Raw genomic sequence first — 25356 nt, forward strand, 5'->3', positions numbered from 1 at the left:
CAAGCTTGTCAGGTTCAAAGTTTTGTCATGCTAAATTAAATCACTCTGAAGGTCATCAGATTTTTCCCCCCTGATGCCAATTATCCCAGTTTTCAAATTCAAAATTTTCTGGAAAAGCCACACCGCTGGATTCAGCCCACTTACATGTGTAAATATCCACTTGATGTTATGGTTATCAAGTAAATAACGTACTTGTGTGAACTAGCCATATGAAAAGAGGACCTGGAAAGAACAGGACTGAAAAGAGAAAAATGTTCTGGCTCTTTCCTCTCCATCAGAGAATGAGATGACAATAGTTAAGAGCATGTCTCCAGACTAGAGGCTCGTGTCCATTTCAGATGGCAAAAGGAAAAAGTATATATACAGTATCATAAGATCTGAAAACCTCCACTCCTAGCCTAGCGACAGTCTTAAACATACTTCAAGAAACAAAATAGAAAGCTTTTGTTTTTAATTTGATTTCCCCCCAATTCTAGAGCATTCAATTTACATAGGATGAAGAAGAAAAGAATCCGGCTGTAGGTCTCAGTTTGATCTGTGAGAATACCAAGAATACCATATGGGAGTGATACAAAACAAACATTCCCAGCGGTTTGGAGTTTTTCCTCTCCTTTTTTGGATGATTTATTGTGTTCTTTTGACACCATTCAGTTCTTGATCTCGATCTCTGAATTGGTAGTTTGGGGATACAGTACGTGGGATTACATGACACTTCAATCATAAAATGGTTTCCCTAAAATAATGAGTACAAGGCAACACACAGGTAAGAAACAATCGGTGAGAATGAAAACGATGCGAAGCATTCACTGGAGCAATAGCTCAAAGTATTGGCACCAACCTTACAACTTGAATTACAGGCATATCAAAACTGAAATCATACTCTGAAATGTAAGTTTATCATTATAAATTTAGTAATAAACATATGCCCAGGCATACATGTATATTAAGGTGAAATAGATTCAAATAATCTGGAAAGAGCTTCCCAACCCAGTCCCAAATCCAATTAAAGTTACTCATTGTTACGACTATTATCTTAAGCACTTTTACTTGGAAATAAGCCCCACTGAGCATAGTGGGACTTGTTACTGAATACAAACATCCCTAGAATTCTACTGCACCTCCCACTGATATCACAAAACAAGTTAACAACAAGGGCTGGTAGCCGTTAACACCATCTGCTCAATGCAGCAGTAAGAGTACCTGATGTAATAAAGAGGACTTGGATGAATATCGCCACCCCAATGTCTGGCCCAACCGTGCTTTGCCACCCTCTGTGTTCCAGGAGCACAGAGCCAGGAACCACATGGTGCCATTGTTTCATAAAAATTGGCGGCACCTACCTAGTATTCCAGATCTGTTCTTGTGAGGGCAGTGCCGTCTGCCTGTACATCTGATTCTTTTATTGTGAGCCACTTTGAGGACCGTTATAGCTGAAAAGCAGTATACAGGCAACTCCTCATTTGTGTGCATTTGGGATGTGCACAGCCACTGATGCACATGCCGTTATTGACACTGGAAGGTTGGCAGGGTGGGCTTTCCTGTGTCCCGCCGGTGTGTGCAGTACCTCAGAATGCAAAATCCCACACAAATGGGGAGCTGCCTATACAAATATGGTAAAATAAATATATTGAAGCCCTATGTTTTCCAATGGGACATAGTTTGAGCTGGACTGGTTTTAGATATTGGCTTACAATACACGATGCCAACAGTCCCAGACCATCCTTTGTTGAGGTATGCAGTAAAAAAATATGTTCACATGTGACTAAACATCTTGATACAAAAATCTATCAATGTGGTTTTGCAGGGCCTGATAATACATGCTGAAATGTCTCGAAAATCCAAAGTGGAAGTTCTCATTGTCCTAGCAAGCCTCCATAATTTAAACACACACACACATATGGAGGGAGCCCAAACAGCATCCAACTAAGCTGTCCTGGTATGGGACAGCTGCATATTCCTGCATTGCTGGGGATTGCACTAAATGATTCTCAGGGTCCTTTCCAATTCTATGATTCTATTACTATAAACATATTGAACTAGTGCAAAATGTGTTTTGTGATGCTACTTGGTGCAGCAGCAAACTGTAATCTTTAGCATCTGGCTTATACAGAACCAGACTGTTGACCTGGCTAGCCAAACCATTTTGTCTGAAGCTGGTAGGGGTTCTCCAAGGTCTGTGGAAGAGCTATATCTCAGTCCTGCACTGTAAGATCCTTCAAAAAGAAACATCAAGAATTCAACTTGGAACTTTCACATTCTGCTTGTTAGCTGCAACCCCTTTGAACATATTTTAAGGAAGCGAGCCGGGACAATTTTGTTTGCTGTACATAAGAACAGTGCACAGTCCTATTCAGGTAATCCTATTAAAATGCACCATCAAAATATTGCCAGAAAATCACCCATCTTGTTAAAATGAACAGTTGTCTTGTAATACAGTTGAAGAAAAGAGATTCCACAGAAATATTGACACAAATTTTACTTATATAAATTTTCATCACCAGTCTTGTTAAAATTAGTTCTCAGGTCACTCCAAAAATTATTATAATCATTAGGCTTATTTAGAAGGGTTAGAGCTAATGTAATACTCTGACCACTGCATGATAATTTTCGGAACACTTTTGTGCAAACTATTAGAATTAGGAGTTAGGATACAACTGCTATTTCTTTTGGAATATGATTACCATTTGCATGAGCAATCTTACTGACGTCTGGTGAAACTCTGCGGAAGAATTTGTGACCATGAGAATCAGTGTTGACAAAGACATATCCTGGAGGGGATGAATAGGTTGCTGGGCAGACCTCTTGTTTCTTTGGCGTATATTCTGTACGGTACAAGGTTTCATCTGTAAAAGGTGCTGAACTAGATAGGGCCATCTTTGAAGGTTTGCAACTCTGAGTCAGGACTATGTTGTGTGGTCTGTAGTGAGCTCTGAAGGTTGTCATGCCATCAAACTTCCCAGAGGCCTTTGGAATATCCTGGGACCTCTTGACAATTTCTGGCCGATGGGTATCCCAAGCTTGAAAGGCATCTCTCATTGTTGTATTCCCTTGAAAGGGGGCATTATTTCTCCTGCTCCTTTCTACTGGTCTCATGAGGACAGCTGGATTGATGTCGTGTGGAATATAAGCAAGGTGGCTTGTGGTGGTCAACTCCATGTTGCCTGTGGGTGGAACATACTCTTTTGCTTTGTGAACTTCAGGTAAGGAAATGGCCCACGGTTGAAAACGATCGCGGAATTCCGTGGTTCCATCAAAAAGAGCCTTCACCTCCACTTTAGAGGGTTCAGGCTTGAAGCTTTTTGGAAGTTCGCCAACAAGCCCTCTAAAATCACAGCGGTGTGTTGTGGTGTCTACAAAGGGTTGGCTATTGGGCTTGTATTCTTCTTTTGACACCTTCAGTTGTGGCTCCAGCTGATGAGGAACGTAATCGCTACGATGACTTGTAACACTGGTAAAAGGCTGATCTGACAGCTTGGTCACAACAGTGGGCTTAAAGCTTTTTCGGAGGGAGATTTCCCTCGGGAAAAAGGAATCTTGAAATGTGGTGCTGTTCCCAAACTTTTCAGTGGGAAGTTGGTAGGCGTTCTCCACTTTGTTGGTCTCCCTTCTTTGAACTTCCCAGGCCCTATAGTCAGCTTTAAGACAAAAACAGCATTAAGCTAACAAATTTTGCTATGGTTGTTAATTTTTGATAGCCTTGGCCTCAGCATAGATTGGTTGCAGTCTGTTTGAATGGTGTGTCACCCTGCCAACATACTTAGGGCACCTGTAGGCATGTATTTGATTGCCTTCAACCATTCTGGGCCAGAAATTGCTAAGTAAAGGAATACCCATACTACCTGTATCAGTTTTAAATAATGGTATGGCTTCCCTCAATAAATTATAAGGATTATAGTTTGGTGAAGGTGCTGAGAATTCTGTATTAGATATCTCTACTGCAGGTGTGAGGGACTAGATCTGGTTCATGAGCCAGCACCTTAATTCTCCATCCTTTGTGGGCCAACTTTGACAAGTGAACAGGGTCCTTTGAAGTCAGTTTGTAGGTGTGGTTTGGAATGGACAAAGTGGGGCTCGCTGCTGTAATAGCAGCGATCAGCTTGGCTGCAGTTCTCAATGAGGAACTCCTTAGTGTAGCTGATCCCAGTGGGGCTGGATTAGAGTCTAGTGTCACCAAGATACACGGATAGACACAACAGCATCTCCCAAACCAAGGGGAATGGTTTAAGGCTAGCCAATCCTAAGCAATGGATAGTTAGGGCCACTGAACTCAATGAGTAAACTAGTTTAGGACTCTCTTTTTGCCTTAGCCAAAGCAAGATATTAAGCTTTTGCCTCCAAAGCCCATGGATGATGCCGACAGTGTGCATTTTATTAGACTTAACAAGAGTCCACTGCCAACAGACTCCCTCATTTCACCTGAACAGCATCACAGCAGCCAAGTCCACCTTCACCTCTCCAGCATGGCATGCCACCACTCTGCCCGTCGCTTCACTTTGTGAAAAGTGCTGTGTGTTATTACCTTGGTAAGTAGGTATGGTATTCACTTTGCCTTCTCTCTTGTATTTCCTCTCTACAGGCTTTACTATTATCACGGGGTTTATTTTGTGAGCATTATAATCTCTTCTGTAAGTGGTTCCCATGTCCATCTCTCCAGTTACTGGTTTGTACTCCGCTGGAACCCGGACAGGCCGATTTGCAACATCGTATGGAAGGTAGTCAGACCTGGAAGCAGGGAGAAGCATAAAGCACTGGATTTAAATAGCCAACAGCTATGAATATAACTAAAAATACTTAACAGTATTAAAAAAACAAAACTATTTGAAAGCTATTGTGGCTGTTGGTGCCTATTTAGGGCTACAACATTTGGAGCAATTAAAATGGTGGTCATGATTAATGCTGCTGAATTATTTTAAATAAAAAAAATGTATATTATTTCCATTTCAGGGACCTATGAAAACTAGATATTGTCAGCTGTGATTTCTTAAATCAAGCAACAGCACTAATAATGCTATTGGTCAAATTTTTCGCCACTCAGTTTTTCATCAAAATGCTTCCCCTGAGCAAAATCTGACTAATCCCTCCCTCTGTCTTCTCCCTGTGATGCCTTGGTAGCCCCAAAGTCTATCCAGCACTGAAAAATATTTACTTGAAAGTTGTGATGCCTTCCATTTTCCCTCCGTGCGTGTGATACTCATGCTTGGGCTTGAGGCTCTGGGCAGGAGGGATATTGCCATAGAGAGGATATTTGTCCACGTATTCCGTTATGAGGGTCGACTCCCCTACACGGTCATAAATCCTGGTGGGATTATGAGGGCAACGATGGCGCCTGGGATTTAATAACAACAGCAAAGATAAATGAAGGAAATAATGGTCAACCAATTCAAGCTGCCGGAGTTGAGACTACTCCCTGAAGCTCTTTTAAGCAAGAAGTGCCCTGCTGTTCTGCACACATTGCCTGTCTCACATTTAGCGCAGAACAGCCATGCGACTTTTTACAGGGCATCCTCACAATACTGTCATCCAGTCACTGTCACACTGAATTTTTCCTTGCGGTTCTTCCTCTTCTTAACTCTCAGACCTCACAAAGCCCAACTCTCCCCCCCCCCCGAAGAATGGAAGAGTGTTTTTAAAAGGGCAGTATTTTAATGTGGGCAATGGGCTGTGACGTATCAGAAAAGTGCACGCTAATGATAACCTTTGCAACTGTTGTCATTTCATGACCCTGTTTATTTTAATCCTTTAATGCCAAAATGCTTTCCCAGCTAGATATTCGTGAAAAAGAGGGATGGTGCTGCAACACCAGTCTGTTAGGGTGGTCCGCTCCCACCCCCAATAAATCATTAAAGGATACCTTTCTGGTCACTGCCACTAACCACATTACTAAGGCGAGCTTTCCCCTCGCCATTAAAAAAATGCATTATTAGGGTGTTATAGTGCTATAAAAATACTGCAGAGAAAGCATTCAAACACTACTTAAAAGATCAATTAAAAACAATAAACAAGTTCATAAAAAGGTGCTCAGCACCAGAATCAGAGTGCATGTGTGCCAAGCCTCAAAAGGCCCCGCCCACAGGTGTGGATGAGACATAGTGCAAAAAGTCACACTTGTAGCTTACAACAGAAGCATAATGAGGGAATAGGACTCAAGAGCCCCTTGTCTGGAAGCAACCAATGTAAAGACAGAGAGTATTTGGTTGGTCTAACTTTGAGCAGCTCTCCAAGATATCAGGCCCTGAGATTTTTATTTCTTTTTAATGGATTTCAACCTAGAATATTTGGTGTGCTGCATATGCCCTGCCCTGAGCTATGGCCCCACTAAAGTGGGATGTTGTCTAAGCGACGTCACTTTTAGCTCCACTTTGAGACTACGCTCCTGCTGCAAACCCACCTCTCTCTCCATCCCACCAACCTTCTCTCTCTCCTCCTTCACTTTTTCTACTGGTTTTCCTGGTGGTTTACGACTGTGGGTGCTAATGGGGGACAGCACTTGTGGATCTCCTGGAAGTATATTTAATGCTTCCCACTCTACCAACGTCTCTTTTAGCATCATATTCTTGGATGCGATCCTCATAGGTGTGTGTAGGGGAAAGCAAATAAAATACAGGGGTTTCTTTGTCATCGGTGCCAAACAGCATCTCATGTATAAGAAAATAAAAATGTTAACTGAAAGCGAATTGTAACTAAACTGAAGTTTGTAAAAAAGAAAAGTTTTTACAAGAATAACAAGCACAACCAAAGGCCCAGAAGAGCAAGGCATGTGCCAATTACCGGATAAAAATAGCTTCCAGTCTCTCAGTGGAGCAAACCTGGTTTAGCTGACTGTGGACTTTATTGAGGTTTATTTGGCATTCCTGTGTTCCTCAATGAAGGTTTGGCTGCTTCCACCAAAGCGGGCTGCATCGTTGATATTTGCTGATGGTGACATCTCTCCAAGCGGGACCGGAATGTATCACTTTGTGTTACCAATATGATCCTGCCCTAGCAGACGCCCAAAAATTATCTTCCCATGCCCTACTGTTTGTCCCCAAGGCTCACTCAAGAGGAACTGAACTGCAGTCATTTCCATCTTTACTACTGGTACTTATTTCTGTTAGGTGATTTGTGGACAGGCTTTGTGTTCTGTTGTTGAGCTCAGGGCTGAGCTACAGACCATGGGCAGTTCTGTGGTCATCTTCCCCAACACACCTATACTAAATACAGTGGTACCTCAGGTTCCATACGCTTCAGGTTACAGACCCAGAAATAGTACCCCAGGTTAAGAACTTTGCTTCAGGATAAGAACAGAAATCGTGCTCCGGTGGCGCAGCGGCAGCAGGAGGCCCCATTAGCTAAAGTGGTGCTTCAGGTTAAGAACAGTTTCAGGTTAAGTACGGACCTCCGGAACGAATTAAGTACTTAACCCGAGGTACCACTGTACATTGGAAGACGGCTGCTACTCACCGGCCTTGCTCCTTGCATGTTTGGAGGAAGATGAGAACAGGGCCTCTACACACGGACAGCTGTTTTTCCAGGGCAGTCAGGTTTCCTGATCCACGTATATGGCGCCTACACAGTAGAGCACTTTCAAGCATCTTCCCCTTTGCTCAGTCCTGCCCTAAATCCTAATGACTGGGCTTGCTTTTTCCTCTTCTTCCTCCCTGTCCCTTTTCCTTTTGTGTCATGTCTCTTACAGTGTGAACCTGACAGCAGGGACTGTCTTATCATTTATATTTATAGACTGCACTGGGAGTCTTTTTCAGCTGAAAGTAGGATGGCCAACAGCAACAATATAGATGTACACATGTAGAGTCCCATTCTCACATCTTCCTCCAAATGTCCAAAATTTGACATCATTGACTCTAAAAAACACCAGTGACCTGCCTTGCCTTCAGGTGGTATAATTTAAGGTAGTCTTATAGACTGCAGTGAAAAGATACTAACAGATACAAAAAAAGAGAGAGAGGCTGCTGGTGGGTTTTTCTCAGGCCCCAAGATTCCTCCAAAACATTTCCCACCAGCCAAATAAAGATTTATTATAAAAAAGCCACAATGCCCACCAGGACTTGAGTTCCCTGACAGCTTCTCTGATAACAAAATATATTCCTCACTAAAGCTTTTACTTGCCACTTTAAATGCTGCTATGTTTATGAAAATAATGCATCTATTAGGATGGTAGTATTTTGGACGGGTTTCTGCTTCTCCAATGACCTCAGTTCCCTAATACTGACAAGCAGAAAAACTCCTAGGAGGATTTAGCACAATTTATGGCTACCCAAACCTCTCCCATGGAAATTCAACAGAGCTTCTAAAAAGAGAAATGACAGGAATAAGATTAACCTGTCAGCAACTATTTACTCTTCTGTAGGGGGGAATATAAATGACTCATCAGAGCAGGTCGAGTCCTTGGTATTTCTTCTCTTGAAAAACTGCTGGATAGATTATAAACGGTATTCCTTTCCATTAAACCTTGAAATATTAGCACTATTATCAAGAGTACTGTACAGTTTGACAGTTTGACGTTAAAGTTGACATCCCTTTCAATCAGTTCCTTGGCCAGCAGCTAGAACCAACTAGAGCGGGGGGGGGGGGGGCAAGGATCAATGAAGTCTTCCCCTGAGCTATTTCCTGGTCTCTTGGCGGGAGGTTGGAGCTACTTTACTTGTTAATCACCTTTTTTACCCCACATATCCCACCAAGGAACTCAGGGCAGTGTACAAGGTCCCCCCCCCCCTTTTATCCTAGCAGAGAGTGAGCTTGAAAGCCAAGTGGGGATTTAAATGTGGGTCTCTACCATTAGGGTAGCTACCTGTGTATCACTTCTGGTCCTGCCTGCCATAACGAAGGCAGCCCACCTTTTCCTAGGCTGAAAGGGAAATGGTGAGGGTGTGCGACATGTTTTACTAGTGAGACAGAATGGTTTCTAGCAGACTGCCACGTGTTCTGAGACATCGAAGCAAGGGACAGAGAGATAAGATCTCTGGGAAACTTCGAGATTCAGTTCCGCCCCAAGCCACGATGGGAGAAAACAACAGCTGGGAAGTGAAAGAGACAACATCATACATGGACAGAAGGAATCTCCATGGACCTAACAGTTTTCACATGCAGGGCAGAATAAAGATAATAGTTTGAGTTCCCCACTCAAAGCTTTATAAATTTATAGATCGTAACATCACGAATGGAAATCATTCATTATGTAGCAGTTGACTAAGGGATTATTATTATAACTGAAATGTAACCGACATGAATTAAGTTCGTGGAACGCAGTGATATAAGATAGGAAATGAACCCAAACCACCATGCAGGGAGCCACTTTAACTAAAATGTATTAATTGGAAGTTGATTGGCATATTGATAATTGTTTAATTTGGGAATTAATTGTTATTCATATAATTTGGCTAATACTGGGGATATATTGGAAAACTAATTTTAAAAAATATAAAAGAGAGACCGGTTTTCATAAAATTTGCATGTGCTAATTTATATGCATAGAAACTATTTGCAACTTCAAGCCCCCTCCTGTTCTCCCTTCTGAGGGCTCTTTATCTTTGGGCTTGGCAGCTCTTTGAATGGATGAGAGTTAGAGGACTGTCCCCTGTAAAGCAGGCCACCCTGGTTTATTTATTTATTTGTAATATTTCTTACTCACTCTTCCCCCTAAGGGACCCAGGGCAGGTTACGACATTAGAGTAAAGGTAAAGGTAAAAGTACCCCTGACTGTTAGGCCCAGTCATAGATGACTCTGGGGTTGCACGCTCATCTTGCTCTATAGGCCAAGGGAGCCAGCGTTTGTCCACAGACAGCTTCCAGGTCATGTGGCCAGCATGACTAAGCTGCTTCTGGTGAACCAGAACAGCGCATGGAAACGCCGTTTACCTTCCCGCTGGAGCAGTACCTATTCATCTACTTGCACTTTGATGTGCTTTCAAACTGCTAGGTTGGCAGGAGCAGACCAAGCAACGGGAGCTCACCCCACTGCGGGGATTTGAACTGCCGACCTTCCAGTTGGCAAGCCCTAGGCTCTGTGATTTAGACCACAGTGCCACCCGCATCCTGACATTAGAGTATGCAATGGCAAAACCAGATAAAACCATTAGTTATAAAACAATAAAGATAACCAAAAAACCTTAACCGTCAAATGCCAGGGCAAGAGAAGCACAACACACAAAGTAAAGTGTGCATTGAAGATGCTAGAGCTAGAGGCTCTGGACTTTATTTATAAGGCTGTCTCTGCTGCTGGGCAGTGGAAAAGGTGGCGGCTTCCGAAGCCTGCCATTAATAGCTTTGAGAAGGCAGGACAAAGCCAGTTCTTTAGGCCATTTCTCTTTGCCTTCATGGAGCAGTCACTTCGCAACCCTGACACCAACATCGGATGAAGCCCAAAGGCTCCTGGCCCAACATGGCATAGTGGCCTTTCAGATACAGGGATGCATTTTGTGACCTTTGGATCTTGACAGCTCACCTGTCCCCATGTTTGCCTACAATCACGTTCAAGGAGACATTTTCAAAAGTTTACTATATACCTATGAGTTGAAATATTCAGCAGTCAAAATGGTCTCACCTCCTTTTCTCCTCGCTTGTCCTTCTACAGTTGTCATGGTTTGCTTTATTGTTAGAGAGCCGATGGATTGTGACATCAGAAGGAAGTCAAGCAGGCATCATCTCTCTACTTCCACTCCTGTCCTCTCTTTCTTTCTTTCTTTCTTTCTTTCTTTCTTTCTCTCTCCTCCTCTTGCTGTCTTTCTCTTTCACTTTTACACTCTCTGAAAAACCTTCTTCTGAAAGCAGTTTGGTTTTTAAGTCTAAATCTCACTTTAAGATTGAACTTCCCACCAACTGTCTTAACGTTTTGGAGCCATTTGAAAGTGATAACGTAACTCGCCATGCTTCATCTTATTGCAATCATCATCTGTAAATTAGGACACCAGTATAAAAGGATAAGACTTCCCACGAAAAAACACATCTTACTGCCATGTGTGAATAGTATTTAAGGTTTGTAAAATAAAATTACTCTTTTTTGCACTGATGAAACAAGGCTGAAACCATTCATTTGGTTGCTTGTGATGCATGAAAATCTCACTGAAGTGACTAGGTAAACAGCATTTGTACTGTGAAACAAAGCTGATTTTTCAAACTGTTGTTTGGGGTGCAAGTGAACTAGTAACAATTTCCTGCAGATTAGCATTAGAGTCACTTTTGTGAGCTAATTTGCAAGGTTGTGTTAATGAATTATATTAAGTAAGGATAGACCAGGTGTGGGGAATTTCTGGCCCTCCTCATGTTGCTGAGCTACATGAACCCCAGGAAGCATAGGATGATTAATTCAGCAATGTTTGGAGGGCCAGAGATTCCCATATAGCTGTGATAGACCCTCCATTCTTTACACAGGGGAATTATTTACACAGACTCTTGACACTGTGTTTTATTTTCCTCTTAAAGTGTGACTTCGGTAGTTCACTTGAGCCATTCTCTCTGCTGCCACCTTCCTGCTAATGTTCCCTAACTGAGGTATATGTTTGGGTTGCAGAGTAGTACTATTGAAAGGCTGGTCGGTAGTTGGTCCTGAGAGCAAAGCCTTGGACTAGCTGGTCTTTTGTTCTATCGCACTGTCTGAATATCTGTGCTGAATTTATTATCATCTCTTTTTTAAACCATTCGTGTGAGGCACTGTGACCTTTCTGCCACAATGCCGATGGTTACTACTTTTTCTACTACTACTAGCAATTCTTACATACGCCACCAGCATAGGTCAAAGGATTTAATTTGCCTTGCTCCTCCGGTCCCAAAGGTCCTCCTCAGACATTTATCCAATATTCAGAGCCTACACAGACCAGCAAGCCCTCATTGTGAATGGCCCAAACTCCTTCCCCGAGGTCTGGGCCAATTTAGAAAATCATCAAGCTTTCCTAAAACGCTGCCCAGATCATCTAGCTGCAAAAGTGTATGTGGAATGGGGTTTTTCTCCATGAAAAAGAAATCAACAGGTCTTCTTGACGTGCTAACTTCCTATGCGTAAGTTATTTTGTTTGCTTGTTTGTTTTTGCACGTCCTGACTCCTGCCTAGTACATGCAGACAAAGGCTCTTACTTATAAGGAAGATGGCTTCAGTCAGGCAAGTAATGGTACAGGCTTGACATGCTCAGGAATCACGATTCAGGATTTAGGAGCAGGACAAGACCATGACACAGATGTCCCTACAATTTCCCCCACCCCTTCTGCCAGCTTTTTAAGACAATGCATGCTCACTCAGGCTGTATGGGAACGTCAAGATTGCAAGCCTGCCCTCCGTCAGGTGCACGGATCTGCTCCCATCTGCGAAGGTGGTGCCTGGTTCTAGGTGACAAGGCTGAACCCTCCTGTTCAGCCTCCATTGAGGCTGCCCGCAAGCAGGACAGAGGCGAGGGCCGGCATCCCTGCTCCGGCCTCCAAAATGACTGAGGCCAAGGCATAAAGGGAAAATCCATGATAGTTAATGGGATTGCCGTGTACCGAAGGAATACAGCAAATGCTGGGGCTGAGAGCTGGGACAGGGGAAACCCCTAGGAGCATCTATCTAGAATCTGTTGGGTAAGGGACACCTTTGCTGGTCCAGCAAGCAATTCTTATGTCCCTAAGGAGACCCTACTTATAGACATCTCTCTGCGGAGGCATTATCTTTTTTCCTGGTCAGTGGGAAAGGGGCAAAATGTAGAGCAATGTGACTGTGATAGGAGTATGACTAATAGAAGCTAGCAAATACTAAAAGGAGACAAATGAAGGAGTTATATATTCTGTGTTCTCATTTTTGAACAAACATGGCTCTTGGATATTGACTGTGAGTGAGTCTAGCTATTGCTTGGATAGTTCAGTGTTTCCAAAGGCCAAAAACGCATGTCTAATTGACATTTGTAATGTGAAGGCACTCTAGTTCTTGGCTGTGCATATAAGGAAGAGTTATTCTTTTAAGCACTAGTTCTGCAACTCATAAGGGATTAAAAAAAACACACGCACAAAATAAATTAAGTGTTTACATCTTATTATGGAAACATCCTATGCTCAGCTGTAATTGATACCTGGTTCAGGTTCAGAATGTATCATTTCAAACCAGGCAGCACATATTTATATTCCTAAGAGAGCTGTAAGGGATCCAACAGTTATTTTGCACAAATGCAGTTACAGGAACATTTTTGTGGTTTTAAAAAACAACCTGCCTCTGAAATTTGTTTCTGCAAACTTTGGCCATGCCTTGCACCCTGCAAACAAACTGGCTGCCTTTACTGCTCACAAAAAAAAACTTTTTTTAAAAAAAAGTTGTGTAATTATATCATAGATTACATTTTAATATCTGGTCTTGTACTGTACTAGAATAACAGATTGTCATAACTGTCTGCATGATTAACGGAGTACCGTGTCCCTTAATTTGTGAAAACTGAAAAGGCATACATCACTAACTTGTATACTATGTTTTATTTGATGCTCCATGCCATATCTTTCCTACAAAAAATTATGGGAATTGAAGTTGGGAAAGTGTATTGAGTCTTTATTACGGATTCATAGACTCAACACAAAACTTTAATTCCAAATGTTCTCAGGGAAGAGGGAAGGGTGTTAAGCTAGTTCAACAGTACAATTCTATACAAGTTTACTTATAAATAAGCCCCACTGAGTTCAATGAGGCTTGCTTCCAAGCCAATGTGCATGGGTTTGTAGCCTAAGTCTATAATGTGGATATGCTTAGGCAATAAAATGATAGGAGCACAGGGTATATATGTGCCACACACATGTATGCTTTTGGTTTGTGGTGAACTGCTGAACTAAATCACCATTATGCAAAGAAAGCATCAACAGACGGTGAAGGAGTAATTTGCCATGGAGAAAAGAAAATCTAGATGCCTTACACCTTCATCAGTTTCCAAGTAAATGCTAGTGTTTATCATATGAAAGAATACAGTCCTCTTAGCGCTGACACATTATCCTGTGAATGTCAATGTCCCCAACTGTGCTAAATAATTATAATGTTTGGGGATTAGGGCAGAAGTAAAGTCTCCATGTAGAAGCAAAAGAACAAGCCACCTATATATTTTCCTGTTGTTTCTTTTCCTCTTGGTAACCCTAATGTGTGTATGGCTTAACTCCCCAGGTAACAAGATCCAAGCGACAAGTCCTCCCATTGAAACCTGCAGTGCTGTTGCAAAAGCAAAGCAAATTCAGTTCGCTGCCTACATCAATATCTGCTTGAGAGTTTATTGACCACAAAATTGTTGGCAATGTACATTTTGTAAACCATTTGTTTGTAGGCATGTTTCACAGGGCCTTTGTTCTGTGGTGTTTCATTGCAGAACTTGGAAACAGCTTTGTTTGGCTTGAAGCTCCTTTGCCTCCTCCAGTGTCATGTCATCCAAAGTTTAGATTGGCCAGAATCCAAAGGGCTGCTTAGGCTCGCACTTCAAAATTGTAAATGCTTCCCTCCCTCTCTTTGAGCAGCTGACGCCCAAACTGCTTTCAAAAGTGCTCATCTGTTTCAAAAACAGCTAGCCATGTGGCTTGAAGGCTAGTGTCAAGAGAAACACTAGCCCTTTGGGCTCAAGGGAAAAGTTTCAAGAGACTTGTCTCCTGCTGCCTCCTGGCTAAGTCCTAAACCACTATCCACTGGAAGGATAAACTTACCTCAAAATGAAAACACAAATATTGTTCATAAAGCTGTGTAGATTGTACCTGAGGTGGCTCAAGGTGGGGCTTAAAAATATATTTTTTCTTGGAGCCAGTTGAAGTGGTATAGATGCCAGTACAGCAGAGAAGTTTGTAACCACTTGAGGAATTCATAGCATATGTTCCATTTAAGTGCAGGATTCAATCACTTCCCCAGTAACAGCCACATTTCTGAGGTTGTTTGCAATGCACTACACATCTTTGTTATTCCAGAAATGGCCCTAATCCAGATATGCCTCTTGGCTGAGAAATTTATAAATGGAGTTTTGAGTTCCATGGAACACTAGTGGGCTAAGATATACTTACTTTGTGTGTGTAAAATGCAAGGCACGCTTCATTCATATGCATCAGAAGGCTCACATTTAGAACATGTAAGAGTACGACTGAATAGCTAGATGTGATGTTAAATTGTAAATTTACATTTAAAGTTTAATAAGAATAATAATTTTATTATTTGTGCCCTGCCCATCTGATTGGGTTGCGCCAGCCACTCTGGGCAGCTTCCAGAATATTTACTTTTAAAAAATGCAAATAGAATTGGTGTCCATGAGGGATTTTCTCGCAATGCGCACAGCACTTTCAGAGAAAGGAATTTTATCAGAAACACAGAAGGGGAGGAAAGGGCAAATTCCCCCACCCACATGCCCAATAATAATCAGCCCCCAACACAGCATGTGCTATTTGTATTTTAACAAATGTACCTGTTAAATGCAGAAATACATTTAATGTCATGTCTAGGTTAGCTCATCAAAGCTGGCTGCTGTTATTTCTAGACCTACCTCCTGAGCAAAAGGAAGCAAGCCTAGAGTGAGTGATGACTCAGAAAGAGATGCAACAGGCAGCCTCCTCTGAGGGTGAGTAATTTTGCTCCATCTGCTCAGAAGTGTCTATGTCAACCAATTACACTAGATGAAAGAGATCTACCATTCCAGCAGTGGGAGGAGCCCTGGCCAAAATGGTAGAAAAAACACAGATGCCTTTTCCAGGGATTATTACTGTTGTATACTCATCAAAGCCACATGGCACACATGCTGTTTTCTCATAGCATTCAAGCGTGTCCTGACACATCATTTGGAATTTGCTGAACCATATGGAACAGGTACTGCCAGATCCTTGAGAGGGACAGTAAATCACTCTGCTATTATTCTCCGTTGCTAGTGCCAGTTGCACCCTGGCCGAGGACATGGTTCCCTGATGTATTTTGAGACCTCTCATCAGGTGCTCACACTTCATGTGCTTGTGGTGGGAAACACTCATGTGCCAGTGAAAAATATGATTGCTACTTAAGGGCATACAAACATTATGAGTGCCAGTTTCCTCAGATACATACACAAGAGCATTGGTGCTTAAAGATGTGCAAGCTTATGTGGGTTGTGCCCACACGCTGAGTAAAGTTTGGTGTGAAGAAACAGAAGTGTTTCCAATAGCTATTGTAATGCATGGAGCTGTCCTGTGGAGTCTCTCTTAGTGGATCTTCAATGTTGCTGTTTCTTTTAACTTGCTCTTTCTCTAAGGAGCTGAGAGTGGCAGACAAGGTCACCCCCTCACTCTTTTATCCCCACAACAACCTGTAGGGCAGATTAAGGAGCAAAATTAAAGGAACTAGCTGCAGGCATGCTTCATGTCTGAGTTGGGCTTTGAACTCCTTAGTGCACCACATCTGAAAACTACAATGCTTTCAGATGTTAGTTAGGACTATTGGCAAGGAAGCCAATGTGGTACCCTGCAGAAGTTGAGGATTACAACTCCCATCATCCATGAACATTATCTATGCTGGCTAGGTTCATGGGCATTGCAGCCCACTATCAATTCTTCAGGCTACAATTTCCCACTGAAGCTTCCTGGGGGCACTGCCACATACCCTGCTTATTGAGCATTCACCCTTATTTGTTTGTGGGGAGACTGAACAACATTGCATCAAGTGCTCTCTCACACTTTACAGTGCATCTCTCTCCCCCCCCCCCCAAAATCACTTTCTTTAATGCAAAAATTTTGTTTGTTTTGCAAGAGCTCCAAATCAGCATTAATAGTGCACCCCCAAATTGCTGGTGTGTGATTGAAACCCACCTGAAAACCATGATAATCTGGACACAGCCTGGGTGACTTTGGACTACTCACACTCTCTCAACCTTACACCCATTTTCTCCTCATGTGAGTCCTGTAAGGTAGGGTAACTCCCCTCCCACCCCCAGGAAGGACAGGACATATAAGTTCATTGTTAGGATCATTATTGGGGACACAGAAGGCTGGCTTGTACTGACTCTGACCAACAGCCCAACTACCGTAATTCAATGTTGTATATACATTGACTGACAGCAGACCTGGATTTTAGACAGGTGCCTTTCCCAGCCCTGCCTAGAGAGGCAGGGGGCGGGACCTGGGACTCTGCCTGCCTGCAAAGCTTGGCAAATAGTTATTCCATCTTTATCGCCCCAGGAGCTCATTCTTCTCTGTGTCCCCAATCCCGGTCCACTTTTTACACTCACAACAACCCTGCGACGTAGGTCACTCGGAGACATAGTGACAGGCCCAAGGTCTCCCGGGGACGTTCAGGGCTGTGGTTGGGGATGTGTCAGTGTGTGTGTGTGGGGGGGGGGTTAATTTGAACCCCATTTCTCCCCTTAGCCCAGGGGCACGCTAAGTGCAAATAGACGCGCCTCGCTCGGTTTCCCGCGCACACCCGTGTAGGGCACGCGTCACGTGTGAAGGGACCTTAGCCTTCACTGCGAGGTAGCCGAGTCGCAAGAGTGGAGGGTCTGTGACCCTTTCATGGGGGGGGGGGTTTAACTCCGTGGGTGTGACGTCATGCTGCCCCGCCACCCCTCGGCCCCCCCCCTCTGGACATTGCCTTACCCGCAGGTGCAAATCTGGCACAGGCACTGAGGCGCCTTCATCCTCCCGTCCTCGGCGGCTCCTTCGCTCTTCTGCCTCTTCTTCCTCCTCCTCCTCCTCCTCCTCTGCCGGGTAACTAGGGAAGCGCCCCGTCGCCTAGCAACCCCTCTCGGCGTCCGTGCGCATGCGCCCGCCCGCCCGCGCGCGCGCGCGCCTTGGGCGGAGCCTAGGCTCGGTTCTCCCTCCTTCCTTCTCCGCGCCTCTTCCCGCCTTTGCTCCGCCCCCTCGGTCTGCAGCGCCTGCGCACGCGCAGAAAGGAAGAGGCGGACTTCCGGTTGCAACCGGCTCACGCTCCCTTCTTGTCAGTGGCCGGCGGCAGCTCCGTGAGGTGAGTCCCCCCTGGTTCCTAAAAGAGGGATAGGGAAAGGCAGCGCGAGTCATACCCCGGTGGCAATGCGGGGGGGGGGAGGGGGGAGATAGGTGGGCTTTCGAGATCCTTAGTCCAAATTTCCATCTTCAGGAAGTATCCTTGATACCTCCCAAGAGTAAATAATAATAATAATAATAATAATAATAATAATAATAATAATAATAATAATAATAATAATAATAATAATAATAATAATAATAATTTTATTTATACCCCGCCCTCCCCAGCCAGACCGGGCTCAGGGCGGCTAAATGAGGGGGGACGGGAAGAAGGCAGAGAAGCAGAATTGCCACTGGGAAAGGGAAGCCAGTAACTGGGAAAGGTCCAGTGGCCAAACTCACAGGACCCCAGCCCACTATCCCTCCAGCTAGCCTTCCTCCAGTGCCGGGTTTGCGTATAAGCTAAACAAGCTATAGCTTAGGGCCCCACTCTCTTGGGCCCCCCCCCAAAAAAAAATTAAAGGGAAAAAACCCCATGGGTGTTTTTTTCCAAAATATAAGATAAAAAACAATTAAAACCTACATACAGCAACAGTGTTTTGTGTTGCATAGGCTCCTGTAAGTAATGGGCCCCACCTGCTAGCCTGCTCCCTAAAATATCACATATAAAGGGCCCCATTGCCTTCAGTAGCTTAAGGCCTCATCAAACCTAAATCTGGCCCTGCCTACCTCGCAGGGTTGTTGTGGTGAGAAGCAAAGGAGGGTCATTGGGTGGGTGAAAGGGCAACATGCGCCTCCCTGGAGCTCCTGGGAGAGCTGGGTGGTTGGTGGATGGAATCAGGGGAAAGTTGTTGCCATATTCATGTTGATTCACTCACAAATGCCAGGCTGCTCTGCTTTCAACAACAGCTTTATGCCGGGAGTGGTTGTTTCTGTAATTATTCCCTTCACTGTCCTTCATTTGCATCTGACTTTGCTGCTTAGGACTGAGTTGCTGTTGTAATCTCATAGAGCCACTAAGGTGTGAGGTCCAAAGAGCAGCTCCCGAGCATAGACAGTGCTTTTTAACTGTTAATTACACTGCAAGTAAAATAAGAAAATTACCAGCCGTGACCTGGCTCAGGATGAAGTTTTTTGTTTGATATGGCTGGGTGGGGGAGGTGGAGGCAGACTATGGATGTGCATTATCATTACTCCTGGGCACTGTTAAAAACTGTAGCTTGGTGAGTTTTCAGGGCTGTGATTTCTTCAGGGCCTTGAATGAGGCAGTAACATAAGTTTTTGACAACAGTGCAGGGCACTAGTTCCCCATGTACTTGACAGACTGGGGTGTGTTTGGCTCATTAGGGAATACTTATCCTGGCTGCACTGTAGCTATTAACTTTGAGTGCTGGTACAGACGCATTCATGCGAATCTCCTATTAGAACCATAGTTTTTGCATGTGTGTCCTCCTTCAGTGGTGGTTTATTGGGGACAGGGGGAGGGTAGAGAAGAGAAGAGCCAAAATTCCACCCAGTACTAATCTCTTTCTTCATATTGTCTGGCCGTCTGAATTTAGTCCAATTTAAAGCTTTCATATAACCTTGTAGCTTTCGGACAACTTTGATCTTTCCAATATGAATTTCTTTTCCTTGCAGCGAAACATCCAACCATGGTTCTTGCAAGTCTGAATAAGACGATTGGACTTCAGAAAAATACTGACTTCATTAGGAATATCTGTATACTAGCCCATGTGGACCATGGTAAGAGACACGTTATGAACTGCATATCACACAAATCCCATGACAAATACACTAGCAGTCTGAAACAATTATGGGAGAACAGCTTGTTGCTCTGTAACACAGTTGTGTATTAAATAACTCATCTCTGACAACTTTCTACATGGGTGTGTAAGAAAAGCCCTGTAAAGGGAGGAGACACGTGGACATGGGAGGATGGATTTAATGTTTAATCTTAAATATAAGGGCTTGTTTTTCATTTTTTTTGTGTGTGTACTACTTTTCATTACCCTTTCTTCCCCCAGGCAAGACAACTTTAGCTGACTGCCTTATTTCTAGCAATGGAATAATCTCTAGCAGATTGGCAGGCAAGGTACAACTTAAACATTTCCAGTATATTATCCAGAATTTTTTCTCTATCCACATTTTCTCACATTTAAGAAAAGTCTCTGAAAAATGTGAATACAGAGTATTTGTTTATTTTTTTACAATTCATATAGCTGAGATACTTGGATAGCCGAGAAGATGAGCAGATTCGAGGAATTACAATGAAATCAAGCGCAATTTCATTACATTTTGGAAAAGGTAATATAGTTAGCACATTCTGTATGTGCATTTAAACTGTTAAGTATTGTGTTGTTGAAATATAGTGCTTAAATAAAGTGTAAAGATTTGGATGGAATCTAAAATACTGATTATTTTTTATTAAGCTACCTGCTGTAAGGCTCAGTTCAGGTGCAGTGTTAAACCATGGTTTAGTGTTATGAGCTTGAGGAGACCTGAGCCTCAGGTTTGGGTGTTTTTCCCCTTGGATGTGGAAGAGAAGAAAACGTAATGTTTCTATTTTTGCTGTTTGGAGCAAACTGCGCTTTCCTATTACATCCTAATATAGGAAACTATGCTTTATTCAAACCAAGATCATGATGGTTATTGAATGTACTCCAGTTGGAACAGAGCATTGTTCCTATATTTAGATGTAATTGGGAGCTGAGGTTTGTTCCAGTTCACAAATGGAAGCTTTAATCTTCCTCCCCAGTTCATGAAGAAGGGGAGAGAGAATAGTGCTTTAGCTCAAGGTTCACACCTCATCTTAGTACTAAACCATGGTTTCATGTTACATCAGAACTGATCTTACACACACTCTTAAAATGCTTGCTTTTAAAGCACTTTTTCCTTTGGTTCTAGATGGTCAGGAGTATCTGATCAACCTAATCGACTCACCTGGCCATGTGGACTTCTCTTCAGAAGTGTCCACAGCTGTCAGACTCTGTGATGGCTGCATCATTGTGGTAGATGCTGTGGAAGGAGTCTGCCCGCAGGTAGTGAGGAAAACCTACTTCAGATAGAGGGGGAAATAAATTTAAATATTCTCATTCAGGCATACCACTGTTCGACTAGTACATGGAATCATCAGCTAATATTTAGAATGCATTGGTAATTTAAAATGCAGTGTTGTGTGCAAGATGGAGTTCAGAATATGTGGCAAAGGAGAGGGAGGTGAACACAAGAATATATTTTTGTTGGCCATGTAATATTAGTGTACTGGTAGAAATCGACATACTGATGTCTGTATCAATGTAACTTCCAAGAGGAAAATGGTCAGACTCTTTACTTCAGTCAGGATTTGCAAAATGAACCAAACTTGGTTTAATTTTAACCACTGTTGGCGATCCTTGTGCATAATGCTGAAGCAGTATGGGGGAGGAAGCCAGGAGTTTACATGAAGAATGCAGGCTTGGAAGAAAGGTTCATACAACCCAGATTCCTAACCAAGGGTCAGTTACCAGATCAGAGTTATACAGTCGCTCATATTTTCCTCAGCTGTTTTATGGCACGGTGTCAATATACTTGTTTTCCTTTGCTCTAGACTCATGCAGTTTTGCGGCAGGCTTGGCTAGAAAATATTCGTCCAGTTCTGGTGATTAATAAAATAGACCGTCTCATAATGGAGCTCAAGTTTACCCCTCAGGAAGCATATTCTCACCTTAAGAATATCTTGGAACAGGTATGAGAGTTCTAAATAGCTTGATTATTTGTAATCAGCAATAGTTGTAGAAGGAAAAGGACAGCAAGTAAACTATAGGCATTGTTGGACTACTTCAGCCTTCCCCAAACTTCAGATGGACCACAACTGTCAGCAGCACCAGCCAAAGCATCTAGAGGGTACCAGGATGGGGGAAGGCTGGATTACTGCAATATGCTCTGAAGGACAGTATTTTCAAAAACTTCAGAAGTTCAAGAATGCAGCTGCCTAGTTATTAAATGGTGTCCGTCACAGACAACATATTCCACCAAACCTGAAGCAGTTCCACTGGCTTATTGTTAGCATTCTGGTCAAATTAATCAGCCAAAATAGTCTGGAACGAGAATACCTTAGGTGTTATGTAAGTAATTTTTAACTAGTGTCCTTAGAGCTAGCTACATCTTGTTTCCTTAAGGGCTACATCTCAGTTTGCTTTTTCTCTCTAGATTGGACCCATGGTATGAGGATTAAAATTTTACTTCTTGTACCACTTTCCACTGAAATTCACTCCTTTGCTAAAGAGACAGCGCTGTTCCTTGTTGGTTAAAAATATCTTAACTGTAATGTGCAGCTTGGCTCTTATGGATTATCTTTTCCTATCTGATATTTCCCATGTGCTCTGGGCCATCAGATGAGGCTCTGCTCTTTACCCTGCTAAAACACCCAAGTATGAGGAATATGATCTTCTGAAGGAATATATAGCTCTGGGACTGCTCAGAGGACCAGCTTATTCATGATTTTAGCAAAATGGCAAAAGCAGCTCAGGTTCCAGAGAACCTCTGGGATGATTGTCTGAAATAATAATAATAATAATAAATAATAATTAATAATAATAATATATATATCTATTTATTTATTTATTTATTTATACCCCGCCCATTATTATTATTTTTGTTTTAATTTTGATAGTGTAACTGCTGTCTGAAATGGTTTTTAATCATTATTGTATTTCTGGTATTTTGGTGGCTGTAAACATTTGTTTTAGGAATTCTGCTTGTAAGCTGCCTTTAAATTCTCTTTAGGGGCAGGAAGGTAGGCTATTATGAAAATAAACTGGAATGTCTTTCTAGGTGAATGCAATCACTGCAACACTCTTCACTTCGAAAGTTCTTGAAGAAAGGGCGGAGAAAGAAATGGAAACTCAGTTGACTTCTGATTCTTCCCATGGTGACCAAGTTTATGACTGGAGTGCAGGCTTGGAATTTTCTGATGATTCCAATCTTTACTTTTCACCCGATCAGGGGAACGTGGTATTTGCTAGTGCAATTGACGGCTGGGGATTTGGGTGAGTTTATAGATACATATTAGTAATTTGATCATATATTTTCATTAGGGTGGATGAAGTTTTCAGTTTTGTCTTTGTATACATCTTACTGCAGCGCAGACTAATTTTTTATTTGGGGGGGGGTTTCAGAGCTTAATCATTTAATAGACAGTAGTAAAAATAAATAAATCCACAGGTGAGTGGATGGTTCCATCTAGAGAGTGTTGCACTGAAGATTCCCAGTCTGCTTCCGTTGCAAGAACTACTTCAGTGTGGTCTTTGTAACAGATCAGAATTCATAAGAGGAAGCATTCCTTCAGATGCCTTCTGTCTAGACTGCTTTAAGAGTTCTTAAAAGTTAAAACTTGCACTTTGAGTTGTGGCTAGAAGCATACCGGGGAACACTTATGCGTATTTCAGTGGGGATGCTTGTTTCTACCTTGGGTGCTTAAAATTGCAAATAGGTGTAAACCTTAGACCAAAAAAAGAATAAAACCACAAAAAAATCATCTGCTATTCACCATTTAAATGCTTGTTCAGCCTCCTAATAGTCAATTGCATGCTGATGGGGCAACACATAAATGGGCTTAGGACCCATCTGTCCAAGGCATTTTAATGTTGTTAAATCTGATTATTATTTTATTATTATTTCATATCTATAGCACTTTATATTTTTAAGAAAAATCTCAGCGTGGTTTACAGTATATTAAACCTCAATAAAACAATGCAGAATCAAACATTTCTGAAGAAAGTCAAATATAAAGTACACAGTCAAAGCAACACAATTAACAGGAAACCAAAATACCATCTCAAAGATTTCAAAATAAAACACTGATCAGTGTTAACATTTTTTTGCTGATCATGTTTTTGTCAAAAAGCACTAAGTGGGGGCCTCTCTGAGGTATGTTTTGAAGCATTCCCAAATATTGTCACATTTGAGAAAATATTGGGACTCGAGAAACCTAGGAACGAAAATTTGGGCCTTCCGTCCAGCTCAGACCAGTGTAAAACTGATTATTTCCATGACGAAATGCAAACTTCTTACTTGGCTATATTTTTCAGGGAAGTAAGCACAGGCAATTTGACAGATTTTATTGTCATTCCCACCATGATGCATCTCTGGTTGACAGGGGTCTGATTTTGCACTCTGCACAGGCTCTGTGAGACCAGCAATCCTGGCTTTACTGCCTCCCATTTGTCTGCATCTTTGAGCTGATTCCTAGTTTACCCAACAATGGTGTTTGTTGCTGCTCGGGCTGCAGAAGCATTTTCCGCAGCAGACATGTAAAGCGGGAAGGGCAGGCACATCTCGACTTCAAAACACCATTTGAGCTGTAGCCTGTCAGGCTCCCTGTGTGCAACGGTGAGCATTTAATAGCCTTCATCTTCACTTCACACGTTTCTGCTTCAGGAAATGACTTCGTAGCACCAGGATAGCTACAGCCAAGGCAGTTGTAACATTAAATATTATGCAGCTCCTCCTTATATGCACAGAAGTGGGATATAGATGACCAGAAATTGAAATCTTGTCGCAAGTTCTCTTGCTTTTTCACGCTGGGGAAGAGAGGATGAAATAAGCTTTTGTCTTGCAGGTGTACAGTCATACCTCGAGTTAAATGTGCTTCAGGTTGAGCGTTTCCAGGTTACTCTCTGCGGCGACCCGGAAGTAAAGGAGCGTGTTACTTCCGGGTTTCGCCGCATGTGCAGACGCTCAAAATGACATCATGCGCGGAAGCGGCGAACTACGACCCACGCTGACGCTGGTTGCGTTCGCTTCAGGATGCGAACGGGGCTCCAGAACAGATCCCGTTCGCATCCAGAGGTACCACTGAATAGGAAACAGCAGGGTTGATTGAATGGATGAGACCAATAGTGGGTCCAAGGGTCAAGAAGGTGGTTTCTGCATGTGCTGTAGAAGGAAGCGAGGGGCAGGTGGGGCTCGTGAACCTGGGAAGGTAGCCCATCTAGGAGAAGAAAATTCTTGTCCTAAACCTCTGCTGCCAGCCTGGTGTAGTGGTTAAGAGCGGTGGACTCATAATCTGGGGAACTGGGTTCCCTTCCCTCTCCTCCACATGCAGCTGCTGGGTGACCTTGGGCCAGTCACACTTCTCTGAAGTCTCTCAGCCCCACTCACCTCACAGAGTGTTTGTTGTGGGGGAGGAAGGGAAAGGAGAATGTTAGCCACTTTGAGACTCCTTCGGGTAGTGATAAAGTGGGATATCAAATCCAAACTCCTCCTCCTCTTCTTCTTGCGGGCTGTCTTTGGGAGAAGAAAAAGCTATGGAGTAAACCCTATACAAATCCGGAAAAATAAAAGAAAAACTTAGTGATCAACTTAATAGTCCGAACAGAAATGGCATCAAAATTGAACGCTGATGCTTTGTTCAGAGATGATTTGGTTAAGAGGTTGGCATAAATGCTGATGGTAAAATTACTCATTTAATTTTGATTTGGAAATGGAAGGCAAATTAGGAACTCATTTACA

General features: G+C 42.8%; 2 protein-coding genes across 7 annotated transcripts in view; one reads left to right on the plus strand and one right to left on the minus strand.

Annotated features, from left to right (window-relative positions):
* Positions 1-592: 592 nt before the first annotated feature.
* Positions 593-17643, minus strand: SAXO2 (stabilizer of axonemal microtubules 2). Of its 5 annotated transcripts, none has more exons than XM_081171215.1 (5): positions 17518-17643; positions 5147-5326; positions 4520-4722; positions 2682-3635; positions 593-733 (listed from the first exon to the last, which is right to left on the minus strand). In XM_081171215.1, exons 1-5 carry the CDS (start codon positions 17556-17558, stop codon positions 714-716), a joined length of 1398 nt encoding a protein of 465 aa, XP_081027341.1. In that variant the 5' UTR covers positions 17559-17643; the 3' UTR covers positions 593-713. The 5 variants fall into 5 exon arrangements, with proteins under 5 accessions (XP_081027341.1, XP_081027343.1, XP_081027340.1 ...); XM_081171217.1 differs by adding an exon at positions 10538-10754 and having other exon boundaries at positions 593-3635; positions 17518-17619; XM_081171214.1 differs by having other exon boundaries at positions 593-3635.
* Positions 15412-25356, plus strand: part of EFL1 (elongation factor like GTPase 1) — a 67607-nt gene continuing 57662 nt past the window's right edge. The window contains exons 1-7 of one of the 2 annotated variants that reach the window (XM_081171045.1): positions 15412-15518; positions 19504-19608; positions 19890-19957; positions 20085-20169; positions 20770-20903; positions 21452-21589; positions 22678-22892. In XM_081171045.1, the coding sequence (XP_081027171.1) occupies positions 15479-15518; positions 19504-19608; positions 19890-19957; positions 20085-20169; positions 20770-20903; positions 21452-21589; positions 22678-22892 (785 nt within the window). In that variant the 5' untranslated portion in view covers positions 15412-15478. Of the gene's footprint in view, positions 15519-17759; positions 17885-19503; positions 19609-19889; positions 19958-20084; positions 20170-20769; positions 20904-21451; positions 21590-22677; positions 22893-25356 lie in introns of those variants that run through there. The other variant, XM_081171046.1, reaches the window with a different exon arrangement.

Source organism: Podarcis bocagei (genome assembly GCF_964188305.1).
Source record: "Podarcis bocagei genome assembly, chromosome: 14".
Classification (NCBI taxonomy): Eukaryota; Metazoa; Chordata; class Lepidosauria; order Squamata; family Lacertidae; genus Podarcis; species Podarcis bocagei.

Coding starts and splice junctions, on each gene's coding strand:
- SAXO2 (XM_081171214.1), bottom strand. CDS start 17,558: ATGAAGGCGCCTCAGTGCCTGTGCCAGATTTGCACCTGCGG. Junction 5,327..17,517: donor TGCCAGATTTGCACCTGCGG/GTAAGGCAATGT, acceptor ATTAAATCCCAG/GCGCCATCGTTGCCCTCATA. Junction 3,636..4,519: donor TACCATACCTACTTACCAAG/GTAATAACACAC, acceptor TTTGTCTTAAAG/CTGACTATAGGGCCTGGGAA.